The 13,321-nt window shown below is 51.5% G+C and overlaps 2 protein-coding genes across 2 annotated transcripts in view; both read left to right on the top strand.

Annotated features, from left to right (window-relative positions):
* Window positions 1-3,165, top strand: part of patl1 (PAT1 homolog 1, processing body mRNA decay factor) — a 66,248-nt gene extending 63,083 nt beyond the window's left edge. Inside the window, exon 18 of the mRNA XM_063036755.1 lies at window positions 2,565-3,165. Within this exon, the coding sequence (XP_062892825.1) occupies window positions 2,565-2,694 (130 nt within the window). The 3' untranslated portion in view covers window positions 2,695-3,165. The remainder of the gene's footprint in view (window positions 1-2,564) is intronic.
* Window positions 3,166-7,139: 3,974 nt separating this feature from the next.
* LOC134339952 (oxysterol-binding protein 1-like) overlaps window positions 7,140-13,321 on the top strand; it is a 137,597-nt gene continuing 131,415 nt past the window's right edge. The window contains exon 1 of the mRNA XM_063036754.1: window positions 7,140-7,403. Coding sequence (XP_062892824.1) covers window positions 7,282-7,403 — 122 coding nt within the window. The 5' untranslated portion in view covers window positions 7,140-7,281. The remainder of the gene's footprint in view (window positions 7,404-13,321) is intronic.

Here is a 13,321-nt window from a genome sequence, read left to right as displayed (position 1 = left end):
GGACACCTAGATCTCGTTGTACTTCCCCTTTTCCTAACTTGACTCCATTTAGATAATAATCTGCCTTCCCGTTCTTACCACCAAAGTGGATAACCTCACATTTATCCACATTAAACTGCATCTGCCCACTCACCCAACCTGTCCAAGTCACCCTGCATTCTCATAACATCCTCCTCACATTTCACACTTCCACCCAGCTTTGTGTCATCTGCAAATTTGCTAATGTTACTTTTAATTCCCTCATCTAAATCATTAATATATATTGTAAACAGCTGCGGTCCCAGCACCGAACCCTGCGGTACCCCACTGGTCACTGCCTGCCATTCCAAAAGGGACCCGTTAATCGCTACTCTTTGTTTCCTGTCAGCGAGCCAATTTTCAATCCATGTCAGTACTCTGCCCCCAATACCATGTGCCCTAATTTTGCCCACTAATCTCCTATGTGGGACTTTATCAAAGGCTTTCTGAAAGTCCAGGTACACTACATCCACTGGCTCTCCCTTGTCCATTTTCATAGTTACATCCTCAAAAAGGTTCCAGAAGATTCATCAAGCACGTTTTCCCATTCGTAAAGCCACGCTGACTCGGACCGATCCTGTTACCGCTACCCAAATGCGCCGCTATTTCGTCCTTTATAATCGACTCCAGGACCTCGGGGCTCACACCATCTGGGCCTGATGCTTTGCCGTGTCCGAATTCTCTCCCCCCCCCACCCCCAAGAGCCCTCCTCGCCTGCTCAGTGGTGAAGGAGAGTCTACAATGACTGGGGGGGGGGGGTGGTGAAGACCGGGACACTCGTGGTTGGCAGGCGGAGGTGCGGACAGGTAGGTGCAGGGCAAGGAGGGGAGGTAGGCAGTCCTGGCCCGTGTTGTTCATCCAGGTGTTGAACCGGAGGAGAGAGGATTAGGTGCCCCGGCACCTGGACTGGTGAGCTGAGGGAGGGAGGGGTGTGTGAACAGGAGGACAACTGTCAAAGCAATCAAAGAATCAGTTTAACTGGTTCACCCGCTCACGGCTGAATTCTGAGGCTCTGCTGCTCGGCTGATTGAAGCCAGTGATTGCCATACGTGCCTCTCGTTTCCTGCTCTGTCCAAGCTTTTCTCCAGCGCCCTCCTGCTTTCCCCTTCAGCCGTTCTTGATCCTCTAGAATATTCCGCATGGAATTCTTTAGATCATGAGGACACGCAGTCCTCTTTTATTGTCGTTTAGTAATGCATGCATTAAGAAATGATGCAATGCTTTTCCAGAATTATATCACAGAAGCACATTGCAAACTGACTTTAAAAACGGACAAAAACCACATAATTATAAACATATAGTTACACCAGTGCAAAGCAATACCGTAATTTGATAAGAACAGACCATGGGCACGGTAAAAAGTCTCAAAGTCTCTTGAAAGTCCCATCATCTCACGCAGACGGTAAACCTCCAGCGCCATCAATTTGCCGATGCAGCATCCCGGAAGCATCCGACCACAGTCTGTCCGAAAACTCCGAGCCTCCGACCACCTATTCGACCCCGGCCCCGGCAACAGGCAATAGGCAAAGCCGAGGATTTGGGGCCTTCCCCTCCGGAGATTCTCGATCGCACAGTAGCAACGGCAGCGAAGCGGGCATTTCAGAAGTTTCAACAGGTGTTCCTCCGTGCTTCACATGTCTGTCTCCATCAAATCAAGATTGTGCACGGCCCCCTAGTTAACACATAGGATATCATTTCGGAACGGCCGCGTCGCCATCTTCTCCCTTCAAACTGGAGGTGGCGGAAAGTGGGCTTAGAGGGAGATTTTTGAAGAAGAAAAGCCGCCTTAAGTTTAATGGGGTTTGGTTGTGCGACTGTGGTGGGATGAAGATTATTCCACGCTTTAATTGTGCAGGGGAAAAAAATGAATTGCTGTACACATCTGACTTGGTAGGTAGTATTTCAAATTGAGTTGAGTGCCCTCGTCTGCTCCTAATAGGTTTGGGTCTGATGTGGGGGATTGGTAGTCTGTGTCGAGCTGAACATCTAACATTTTGTGAAAACAGGTCAGCCGGTGTGCTTCACATCTGTCTTTACTTTTATTGTTGCCGAACTAGAGCGTACAATCATCACAGCAATATTGGATTCTGTGCTTTGCGCTGCCTTGAGTACAAATTGATTTAAAATTTTTAATATTTACTTTATAAATGGATAAAGGTGAGTAAAGTAGTGCAAGAAAAAAACCGAGAGGCAGGTCTGGATATTTGGAGGGTACGGCCCAGATCTGGGTCAGGATCCGTTCCGCAGTCTTATCACAGTCGGAAAGAAGCTGTTCCCAAATCTGGCCGTACGAGTCTTCAAGCTCCTGAGCCTTCTTCCGGAGGGAAGAGGGACGAGAAGTGTGTTGGCTGGGTGGATTGTGTCCTTGATTATCCTGGCAGCACTGCTCCGACAGCGTGCGGTGTAAAGTGAGTCCAAGGACGGGAGATTGGTTTGTGTGGTGTGCTGGGCTGTGTTCACGATCTTCTGCAGCTTCTTCCGGTCTTGGAGGGAGCTCCACTTTAATGAATTTAAAAAGTTGAGTAACACTGGCTTCTCTCTCTCAGGTATTTGTTTCAAATCGGGCTGCCTGTCTTTGGACTTGCTCGATGGAAGTCGTGTTTTGTTTGCGTACGGGCCCCATGCAGCGACTGCATATTCCAAACGTGGCCTAACAAGGGTGAGGTACAACCCTGACCTTCTCCTTCAGCTCTTCCCACACCGCCGCACACGTTTCGATTCCTGATAGGGAGGCTCCCTTTCTTTTTCGTGGGCAAGAAGAGGCTTCAGATCACTGGTTATGCCGATCGGGAAGTGGTGAAATGCCGCCCTGGTCACCGTCCTCGTGTTGGGGGTTTCAGCGTTCGGCTCTGAATCGAGGGCTCGTTCACTACTTGATTTTTACAGGGGGAGCCCAAGTTCAGCAAAAGTTCGCGAGCAGCCGATAAAGTTCGGACTGAAATTTATGATCTGGGTACGTGCAGGTCGCCCGGGCAACTGCGCGGCCCCTTCTCCTGCGGGCACACTCGGCAAATCTGTGGAACAGTGACCATAAACAGGATCAATGTACAACGAGCTGTGCAGAACGCAAACATAAATGAATAGCAATAAATAACAAGAGCGCGGAATAACAAGATAAAGAATCCTTAAAGTGACACTGTCGGTTGCAGGATCATCTCAATAAACAAGTGGTTATCCCTTTCTGTTCAAGAGCCTGATGTTTGAGGGGTAATAACTGTCCCTGAACCTAGTGGTGTGGGTCATGAGGCTTCTGTACCTCCTTCCTGATGTTTGAGGAGTAGTAGCAGTTCCTGAACCTGGTGGTGCGGGTCCTGAGGCTCCTGTACCTCCTTCCTGATGTTTGAGGGGTCATAACTGTTCCTGAACCTGGTGGTGTGAGTCCTGAGGCTCCTGTACCTCCTTCCTGTTGTTTGAGGGGCAGTAACTGTTCCTGAACCTGGTGGTGTGAGTCCTGAGGCTCCTGTACCTCCTTCCTGATGTTTGAGGGGTAATAACTTCCTGAACCTGATGGTGTGAGTCCTGAGGCTCCTGTACCTCCTTCCTGATGTTTGAGGGGTAATAACTGTTCCTGAACCTGGTGGTGCGGGTCCTGAGGCTCCTGTACCTCCTTCCTGTTGTTTGAGGGGTACTAACTGTTCCTGAACCTGGTGGTGTGAGTCCTGAGGCTCCTGTACCTCCTTCCTGATGTTTGAGGGGTAATAACTGTTCCTGAACCTGGTGGTGTGAGTCCTGAGGCTCCTGTACCTCCTTCCTGATGTTTGAGGGGTCATAACTGTTCCTGAACCTGGTGGTGCGGGTCCTGAGGCTCCTGTACCTCCTTCCTGTTGTTTGAGGGGTAGTAACTGTTCCTGAACCTGGTGGTGTGAGTCTGGAGGCTCCTGTACCTTCCACCAGATGGCAGGAGTGAGAAGAGAGCATGGCCTGGGTGGTGAGGATCTTTGATGATGGATGCTGTTTTTCTATGACAGTGTTTCATGTAGATAGGGTTGCAAACTGACCCGTATTAGCCGGGACATCCCGTATATTGGGCTAAATTGGTTTGTCCCATACGGGACGGCCCTTGCCCCGTATTTCCCCAGCTAAGGTAGAGCGTTCCTCTGAAACCTTTCGTGCCGAAATGGCGTGAAGCAAAGAAGCAACTACCATTCATTTACATGGGAAAAATTTTTGAGCTTTCCCAGACCCAAAAAATAACACCAAATAATCCGAAAGCTAAAATAACACTAGCATACAGTAAAAGCAGGAATGATATGATAAATACACAGCCTGTATAAAGTAGAAGTAATGTATGTACAGTATAGTCGGGAAGTTTAAGGCAAAACCGATTTTGGGGGGAAAAAATCAGCATGTCACGCATGCACACGCAGGTGCCCGCGCAAGGCTTCATGGTCATGGTCGTCTTTGTCGGGGTAAACACGTGTCCCGTATTTGACTGCTACTTTTGTCCCTTATTTGGGAGTGAGAAAGTTGCCAACCCTACATGTAAATGTCCTCAATGGTTGGGAGGGTTTTACTCATGACTTACTGGGCCGAGTCCATTACCTTTTGTCGGATTTTCCGCTCAAAGGCTTTGGTGTTCCTGTACCAGGCCATGATGCAGGCAGTCAGTGCACTGTCCACCACACGTCCGTGGAAGCAAAATACGTAAATGCAAGAGGGATAACATTGAGTCACAGAGCCCCTGCCAACCAGGTTTTGGGGCAGGCACAGCTGGGATCTCCGCTGAGAGGTTAAAGCTGCTGTCAGGTCGAAACCACACACACACACACACACACACACACACACACACACACACACGCACAAAGTGCTGGAGGGACTCTGGGTTGGAGCCAAGGACGGATCCAGCTTCTCGATAAGTTTATTTGGTCTTTTTGCATCACCAGCACAAAGCAGCAAAGAAGTCGGCGCTCAACAAACAGCACCCTAGTCAAAGATCTCCACCCATTTTAATTCTGCTTCCCATTCCCATCCCGATACGTCCATCCACGGCCTCCCCCACTGTCGGGATGAGGCCCACACTCAGGCTGGAGGAGCAACACCTTAGGTTCGGAGAGAATCGGAATTGTTTTTATCAAGTGTTGGCACGTGGCCAAGTGGTTAAGGCGTCGGTCTAGTGATCTGAAGGTCGATAATTTGGGCCTCGGCTGAGGCAGTGTGTTCTGTCCTTGAGCAAGGCACCTAATCACACATTGCTCTGTGACGACACCGGTGCCAAGCTGTATGGGTCCTAGTGCCCTTCTCTTGGACAACATCAGTGGCGTGGAGAGGGAAGACTTGCAGCATGGGCAACTGACAGTCTTCCATAAAACCTTGCCCAGGTCTGCTCTCTGGAAACCTTCCCAAGGCGCAAATCCATGGTCTCACAAGACTAATGGATGCCTATTATTATCATCATAGTCCGCTGTACTGTGTGGGGCATAGAGCCTGCACAGAAACAGGAGAGAATCTGCAGATGCTGGAAATCCAAAGCAACACACACAAAGTAAGTGCTGGAGGAACTCAGCAGGCCGGGCTGCATCTATGGAAAAGAGTCAACGGTCGACGTTTCGGGATGAGACCCTTCATCAGGACTGGGGGAAAAGAAAAAGACAAAGAGTCAGAGTAAGAAGTTGGGGGGAGAAGTTCAAGGAGGTCGGTGATAGGTGAAACTGGGAGAGGGGGAGGAGGGTGAAGTAAAGAGCTAGGAAGTTGATGGGTAAAAGAGATATGGGGCTGGAGAAGGGCGAGTCTGATAGGAGAGGACAGGAGGCCATGGAAGAAAGAAAAGTGGGGGAGCACCATGGGGAGGTAATGGGCAGGTAAGGAGATAAGGTGAGAGAGGGAAAAGGGGATGGGAATGGTGAAGATGGGGGGGGGCATTGCCGGAAGTTTTAGAAATTGATGTTCATGCCATCAGATCAACCTGTGTGTTTGGCCTCATTGCAATGGTGGATGGACTTGTTGGAAGATGGTGGAGGAGGCCATTCCCATTCTGATAGGAGAGGGCAGAAGGCCATGGAAGAAAGAAAGGGGGGGTAGGAGCACCAGGGGGAGGCGATAGGCTGAGGAGATCAGGCGAGAGAGGGGAAACGGGGGTGGGGAGGGAGATCAATTTGTTATGATCGAGTTATTACAAGGTTCAAGAATAATAAGATGCAGATTACAGTGTAGCAGCCGCAGAGAAGGTGAACAACGACGTGCAAGATTAACCAGGTGGACTCTGAGGTCAGGAGTCTATCTTATCGTGCTTGGGGATCACTTAATCGCCTCATGACAGTGAGTCTGGGGCTGTGTGGTTTCAGGCTGATGTATACTTAGTTTTAAGGAGGGAGGGGAAAGATTTGAAAGAGGATGAATGGAGGAACGAGCTGATCGCTGAATTGGTTACAGGGGCACAATTACAATGCCTTCAAAGACATGCCGATAGATTGATAAGATTTAGAAGGACTCGGGCAAATTGGACCAGAGTGCCTAGCTGTGTTTTGCACGACACCATGACCAGTTGCTGAGTCAGTACATGGTGCATCAGGCCTAAGGGGCTACCCTTACTTCCTTCATTGTGTTCCGAGGCATAAATGTCGGCGGGAAATCCCAAGACATTTCTTTGATTTTACCTCGGCTTCGTTGCCATCCGCTGGATTTTAGTTCTCAGTGACGTCAATTGGATCGCCTCGGGATTGGCCGCCCGCCGCGAGGGGCAGCCAATGAGAAACTGGGAGACACGTGGGATGATGGACACGCGATTGGTGCCTGTCACAGCCGTCTCCCGATGTAGCGCCCAGTGGTCGCCACGGCGGCCAATCGGAGGTCGGCGACGGCCGCGACCGACCAGTAGCAGCGGGCCGTTCCCCCCTCCGTCCCGCCCACTCAGCAGCCAGGGGAGGCGGAACGCCCCGGCCCTTCTACTCCGGTTGCGTCACAGCAAACTCAGCGAACGTTTACGGAAAGGCGCCCGAAGGAGTGGTGGGCCCCGCCCACTTCGCCTGATCGACGTGGTCTTCGGTCCAATGAGGGGCGCCGCTCCCGCGGGCGGCCTGACGGACGGCGGAGACAGGCCAGTGAGGCGCAGGCTGGACCCCGAGTGACGTCGACGCCGTCCATTCGGCGCCGAGGGCGGGCGCAGCGGCCGGCCAATGAGCGGGCGCGGTAGGCAGGACGCGGCCTAGCGGCGAAAGCGGAGACCGGGCGGCGGGTTCGAGCAGCGGAGCCGGAGGCCAAAGGGGACCCGGGGTGGGGGGAGCGCGGAGCGCCCCGGCCCACCCTGCCCGCAGACAGCTACCAAGGATGACGGAGCTGAAGTCGCCGTCCGACACCTACAAGGGCTGGCTCTTCAAATGGACCAACTACATCAAGGGCTACCAGCGCCGCTGGTTCGTGCTCAGCAACGGGCTGCTCAGCTACTACAGGTCGGGGACACTGGGCCTTTTGCATCGCGGGGCTGTGCGCGGTCCGGGGGTAGGGGGAGGGGGTTGCAGCCTGCGGCTGGGAAGCAGGGGAGCGGAGCGGAGGCAATGGGGGTGGGGAGGGGTGGGTGGGGTGGGGTGGGGTGAGGTGGCGGGACCCTGGAGAGGGTCCCCGTGGGGAGGTGGGGGTCGCCGAGGGGGAGCGGGGAATGAGAGAGGCAATACAGCCTCGTAGTGCAGGCTGGCAGGAAGGAGGAAGGAAGGAGGGGCCGGGGGAGGAGTGGTCCCCTCGACCCTTGAGTTAATGTAGGTGACTGGGTAGGGAGAGAAGAGGTGAGGGGGACCCAGGTGGAGGAGAGGGTCCGGTTGGAGGGAGGGAGTCGGGGGGGGTGGAGGAGTAGAGTGCAAAGTGGGGCCAGAGTGACTGAGCCTCAGGGGTTGTCGAGGGTCAGCCCGTGAAGATAGGATGACCTGAGGGGAGGGAGGAGTGAGAGGGAGAGGTGGGGGTCGTTGGCGAGAGTGAGGGGGGAGGCGTGGAAGTTCAGGGGAGGGTGCCCAAGAGGCGTCGGCCCCCCCGGTGGGGGTGGGGAGACCCGGGAGGCGAGTGGGAGACAAGGCTGGTGCTGGGACGCGGATGGGAGAGAGGGTTTCGACCTGGGGTGGTGGGTGTGGGGCACTGGCCCAGAACTGGGGTGTGTGTAGTGGAGCAGGAAGAGGCTGGAACAGAGCCAGACAGGATTGGGGGGGGGGGTGAGGGGAGAGCTTGCGGGTTGGTTTGGAGGAGGGAGGGAACCAGCTGATGTGGCGGGTTGGGGGAGAGGAATAGGGAGAGGGAGCAGCGAGCCAGGGGGGTGGGGGGGTAAAGGTCACGGTGGTTGGAGAAGGCGAGGTTGTTGGTGCTGAGAAGCCCCGGGGCTGCTCGATCGAGACTGCCTGCGCCTGAGGTCACCGGAAGGGTTGGGGGCGAACTGCCTCGGCCGATGGGTGAATTAAGTCAATTTACTGTCGTTGCACGGGTCGAGATGCATTGCCGGCCTCGCCTTGCGTACCGCTTGTGCGGACCAGACCGTTACCCTGTGCGTTGAGGGTAGAGCGAGGTGAAGCTGTAACAAAACGCAGAGCGAAGTGTATGGCGTGCAGAGAGCGGGCAAAAAAAGAGGTGTGCCAGGCCACGCCAGGAGACTGTGAGGTCGAGTTGTCCGCCTTATCGTACGAGGGGACCGTCCGGTGGGCCTATAACGGCGGGGTGGGAGCCGTCCCGGAGCCTGGCGGGACGTGCTGTCAGGCTCTTTGTATCTTCTGCCCGATGGGACGGGAGAAGAAGAGGGGATGCCCGGTGTGGACGGGAAATCTTCAGTGTGGAGGTTCTGGATCAGTGAGGGTGTCAAAGCTCATGGCGGGGGGGGGGGGAGAAGGCGGGAGAACGGGATAATAAATCAGCCGCGATGGAATGGCAGGGGAGACTTGATGGGCTGAGTGGCCTTGTTCTGCTGCTGTGACTTGAGGTCCTGTGCCAGCTGCTGTCTCCTCACCCACCCCGGCTCTCTGCGGTTCCTTGCTGCACCGACTTTATATATCCACCCGTGTGGTCGTCCTTGAACGCAGCCAAACCCCGGGGCTGTGCCGGGAGAGGTGTAGTCAAAGGCAAAGCCAGCTTACCGTCAGAGGACATAGATGTCACCCTGTGCTACCTCGAGACTCACTTTCCTTGGAGGCATTCACAGGAATGTAAAGAAGTACAAGGGGGCGGGTTTATGGATAGCTGTGTGTAAAGACTGGCAGGTGACCAAAATGCAAAAGCAAGACAAGCAGGTTTGATGTCATTGTTTAAAGTTAAATTGGACAGATATGTGGACAGGAAAGGAATGGAGGGTTACGGGCTGAGTGTAGGTCGGTGGGACTGGGTGAGAGTAAGAGTTCAGCGTGGACTAGAAGGGCCGAGATGGCCTGTTTCCTTGCTGTAATTGTTGTATGGTTAAATTGTGCAAGCGATTTAAAAAAAATAGTCCTGAGAACGTGAGGTTTGGAGAACTTGAAAGTAAGTCTGGAGATTGTGAAATCAGCCCAGAGCCGTGGCGAGAGAAGTTGTCCACGCTGGTTCACGAACCTGATGTTGGCAGGAGGTCGGGGGTGGTGACCTCGATGAGGGACGCTGCTTTCTCGCGGCCGCGCTCCTTGAGGGCGTGCTGAGTGGCGGGGAAGCCCTTGCCCGCGCGGGAGGGGCTTTTCCTGTCCCGGGGCACTGGCGTCTCCCTACCAGGCCGCGGTGCAGCTGGTCAGGGAACTCCCCGCTGCGACATCTGTAGCGGTTTGCCAGAGCTCTTCAAGTGACGTGCTGAATCTGTGCTAGTTTGGAAGAGGGTAGAGGTTTGACCGACCAGTAATGGAAATAGATTCCCAGGCGTTCCCAATCTGGGGTCCACAAACCCCTCGGTTAATGGGTCCGTGGCATAAACAGAGGGGGTGGGACCTCCTCAAATAGAGCATCGAACAGGACAGGGCCTTCGTCCCGGTGTTGTGTCGACCTCTTAATCTACTCCACGATCAATCAAACTTTCCTCTCCCCCAAAGCCCTTCAGTTTCCTTTCACTCAGGAATAAATTCAGTGGTAGATGTCGGATGAGGATGGAAACTGTAACCAGCCGGAATGCTCTTCACCGCGCAGCTGCAGAAAGTTTCTCAAAACTTCAGGCTTCACGCCCAATCTACGTGAACTTCGAAGGAGGCAGGCGCGGCGCCATGCCTTCTTCATAGCTATGTAGGACGTCGCAGGACCTCCGGCCCGAGCTATCCATGTTGACCTTAGCCATTAGACTCCTCAATTCCAAGAGTCTAGTCTCACACCAACACACACACACACTCACACTCACACTCTCACTCGCTCAACCGTACACCACTCCACTCCCTTTGCAACTTTTGCTCATTTCTTTCTCAATTCCTCAATTTTTTGCATTTACATCATTTATTATTATATTGTAAATTGCCCTTTGCTGTGCCTGTTGTCTTGCTGATTAATTACTGTACTGTGCACTTTATGTCCTTTGTAGGCCTGAAGTCTAGTGTGGTTCTGTGTTGTTTCAGGTAGTCTAGTGTAGTTCTGTGTTGTTTCAGGTAGTCTAGTGTAGTTTTGTGTTGTTTCGGGTAGTCTAGTGTAGTTTTGTGTTGTTTCAGTTAGTCTAGTGTAGTTCTGTGTTGTTTCAGTTAGTCTAGTGTAGTTCTGTGTTGTTTCAGGTAGTCTAGTGTAGTTCTGTGTTGTCTCGGGTAGTCTAGTGTAGTTCTGTGTTGTTTCAGGTAGTCTAGTGTAGTTCTGTGTTGTTTCAGGTAGTCTAGTGTAGTTCTGTGTTGTTTCAGGTAGTCTAGTGTAGTTCTGTGTTGTTTCAGGTAGTCTAGTGTGGTTCTGTGTTGTTTCAGGTGGTCTCGTGTAGTTTTGTGTTGTTTCAGTTAGTCTAGTGTAGTTTTATGTTGTTTCAGGTAGTCTAGTGTAGTTCTGTGTTGTTTCAGGTAGTCTAGTGTAGTTCTGTGTTGTCTCGGGTAGTCTAGTGTGGTTCTGTGTTGTTTCAGGTGGTCTCGTGTAGTCCTGTGTTGTTTCAGGTAGTCTAGTGTAGTTTTGTGTTGTTTCAGGTAGTCTAGTGTAGTTCTGTGTTGTTTCAGGTAGTCTAGTGTAGTTTTGTGTTGTTTCAGGTAGTCTAGTGTAGTTTTGTGTTGTCTCGGGTAGTCTAGTGTGGTTCTGTGTTGTTTCAGGTGGTCTCGTGTAGTCCTGTGTTGTTTCAGGTAGTCTAGTGTAGTTTTGTGTTGTTTCAGTTAGTCTAGTGTAGTTCTGTGTTGTTTCAGGTAGTCTAGTGTAGTTTTGTGTTGTTTCAGGTAGTCTAGTGTAGTTTTGTGTTGTCTCGGGTAGTCTAGTGTGGTTCTGTGTTGTTTCAGGTGGTCTCGTGTAGTCCTGTGTTGTTTCAGGTAGTCTAGTGTAGTTTTGTGTTGTTTCAGGTAGTCTAGTGTAGTTCTGTGTTGTTTCGGGTAGTCTAGTGTAGTTTTGTGTTGTTTCAGGTAGTCTAGTGTAGTTCTGTGTTGTTTCAGGTAGTCTAGTGTAGTTTTGTGTTGTTTCAGGTAGTCTAGTGTAGTTCTGTATTGTTTCGGGTAGTCTAATGTAGTTTTGTGTTGTTTCAGGTAGTCTAGTGTAGTTTTGCGTTGTTTCGGGTAGTTTAGTGTAGTTTGTGTTGTTTCAGGTAGTCTAGTGTAGTTTAGTGTTGTTTCAGTTAGTCTAGTGTAGTTTTGTGTTGTTTCGGGTAGTCTAGTGTAGTTTTGTGTTGTTTCAGGTGGTCTCGTGTAGTTTTGTGCTGTTTCGGGTAGTCTAGTGTAGTTTTGCGTTGTTTCGGGTAGTCTAGTGTAGTTTTGTGTTTAGTGTAGTTTTGCGTTGTTTCGGGTAGTCTAGTGTAGTTTTGTGTTGTTTAGTGTAGTTTTGCGTTGTTTCGGGTAGTCTAGTGCAGTTTTGTGTTGTTTAGTGTAGTTTTGCGTTTTTTCGGGTAGTCTAGTGCAGTTTTGTGTTTAGTGTAGTTTTGCGTTTTTTCGGGTAGTCTAGTGTAGTTTTGCGTTGTTTCGGGTAGTCTAGTATAGTTTTGTGTTGTTTAGTGTAGTTTTGCGTTGTTTCGGGTAGTCTAGTGCAGTTTTGTGTTGTTTAGTGTAGTTTTGCGTTTTTTCGGGTAGTCTAGTGTAGTTTTGTGTTGTTTCGGGTAGTCTAGTATAGTTTTGTGTTGTTTAGTGTAGTTTTGCGTTGTTTCGGGTAGTCTAGTATAGTTTTGTGTTGTTTAGTGTAGTTTTGCGTTGTTTCGGGTAGTCTAGTATAGTTTTGTGTTGTTTAGTGTAGTTTTGTGTTGTTTCGGGTAGTCTAGTATAGTTTTGTGTTGTTTAGTGTAGTTTTGCGTTGTTTCGGGTAGTCTAGTGCAGTTTTGTGTTGTTTCGGGTAGTCTAGTGTAGTTTGAGCTGTTTCAGGTAGTCTAGTGCAGTTTTGTGTCGTTCAGTGTAGTTTTGCGTTGTTTCTAGTGTCATTCTGTTGTTTCGGGTAGTCTAGTGTCATTCTGTTGTTTCGGGTAGTCCGGTGTCATTCTGTTGTTTCGGGTAGTCCGGTGTCATGCTGTTGTTTCGGGTAGTCCGGTGTCATTCTGTTGTTTCAGGTAGTCCGGTGTCATTCTGTTGTTTCGGGTAGTCCGGTGTCATGCTGTTGTTTCGGGTAGTCCGGTGTCATTCTGTTGTTTCGGGTAGTCCGGTGTCATGCTGTTGTTTCGGGTAGTCCAGTGTCATTCTGTTGTTTCGGGTAGTCCGGTGTCATGCTGTTCTTTCGGGTAGTCCGGTGTCATTCTGTTGTTTCGGGTAGTCCAGTCTAGTTCTGGAGGATTGTTGTTTTGTTTTTACTGTGTACTGTAGCAGCAGTTCTGGTTGAAATGACAATGAAAGCGACTTGACTTGACCTTAAACCCCACTCGCAGCCGGTCAAAGGACCCGTGGGCTCTGCACCGGCCTTCGAGGCGAGCGGTCCAGGGTTCGGATCTGTCCTTCACGCGCCACTTGCAAGGGCCCCCGCGTGCCCGACCCGGGGCAGGCCCTCCGAAATGATGGCGCCAAGGAATTTAATGTCGCTGACCCTCTCCACCTCTAATTCCCATCCCCACCCACCGGTTTGGCTCACGGACCTCCGATTTCCGCCTCCTGAAGTCGACGATCATCTCCTTGGTCTTGCTGACGATGAGTGAGAGGTTTCTGTTCTAGTTTGTCAGTCTCCCTCCTGCAGGCAGGTTCACCGCCAGATTCGATTCGGCCCACGGCGGCGGCGTGGTCCGCCAACTGAAATATGGCGTTGGAGCCGTGCTTGGCCTGGCGGGTACGGGCGTAAAACGGGGAGAGCGAGGGGGCCAAGCACGCAGCCTTGTCCC

This window comes from Mobula hypostoma, chromosome 31 (genome assembly GCF_963921235.1).
Source record: "Mobula hypostoma chromosome 31, sMobHyp1.1, whole genome shotgun sequence".
NCBI lineage: Eukaryota > Metazoa > Chordata > Chondrichthyes > Myliobatiformes > Myliobatidae > Mobula > Mobula hypostoma.
The sequence above is the reverse complement of the archived record's forward strand: the minus strand, read 5'-3'. Positions and strand labels throughout refer to the sequence as shown.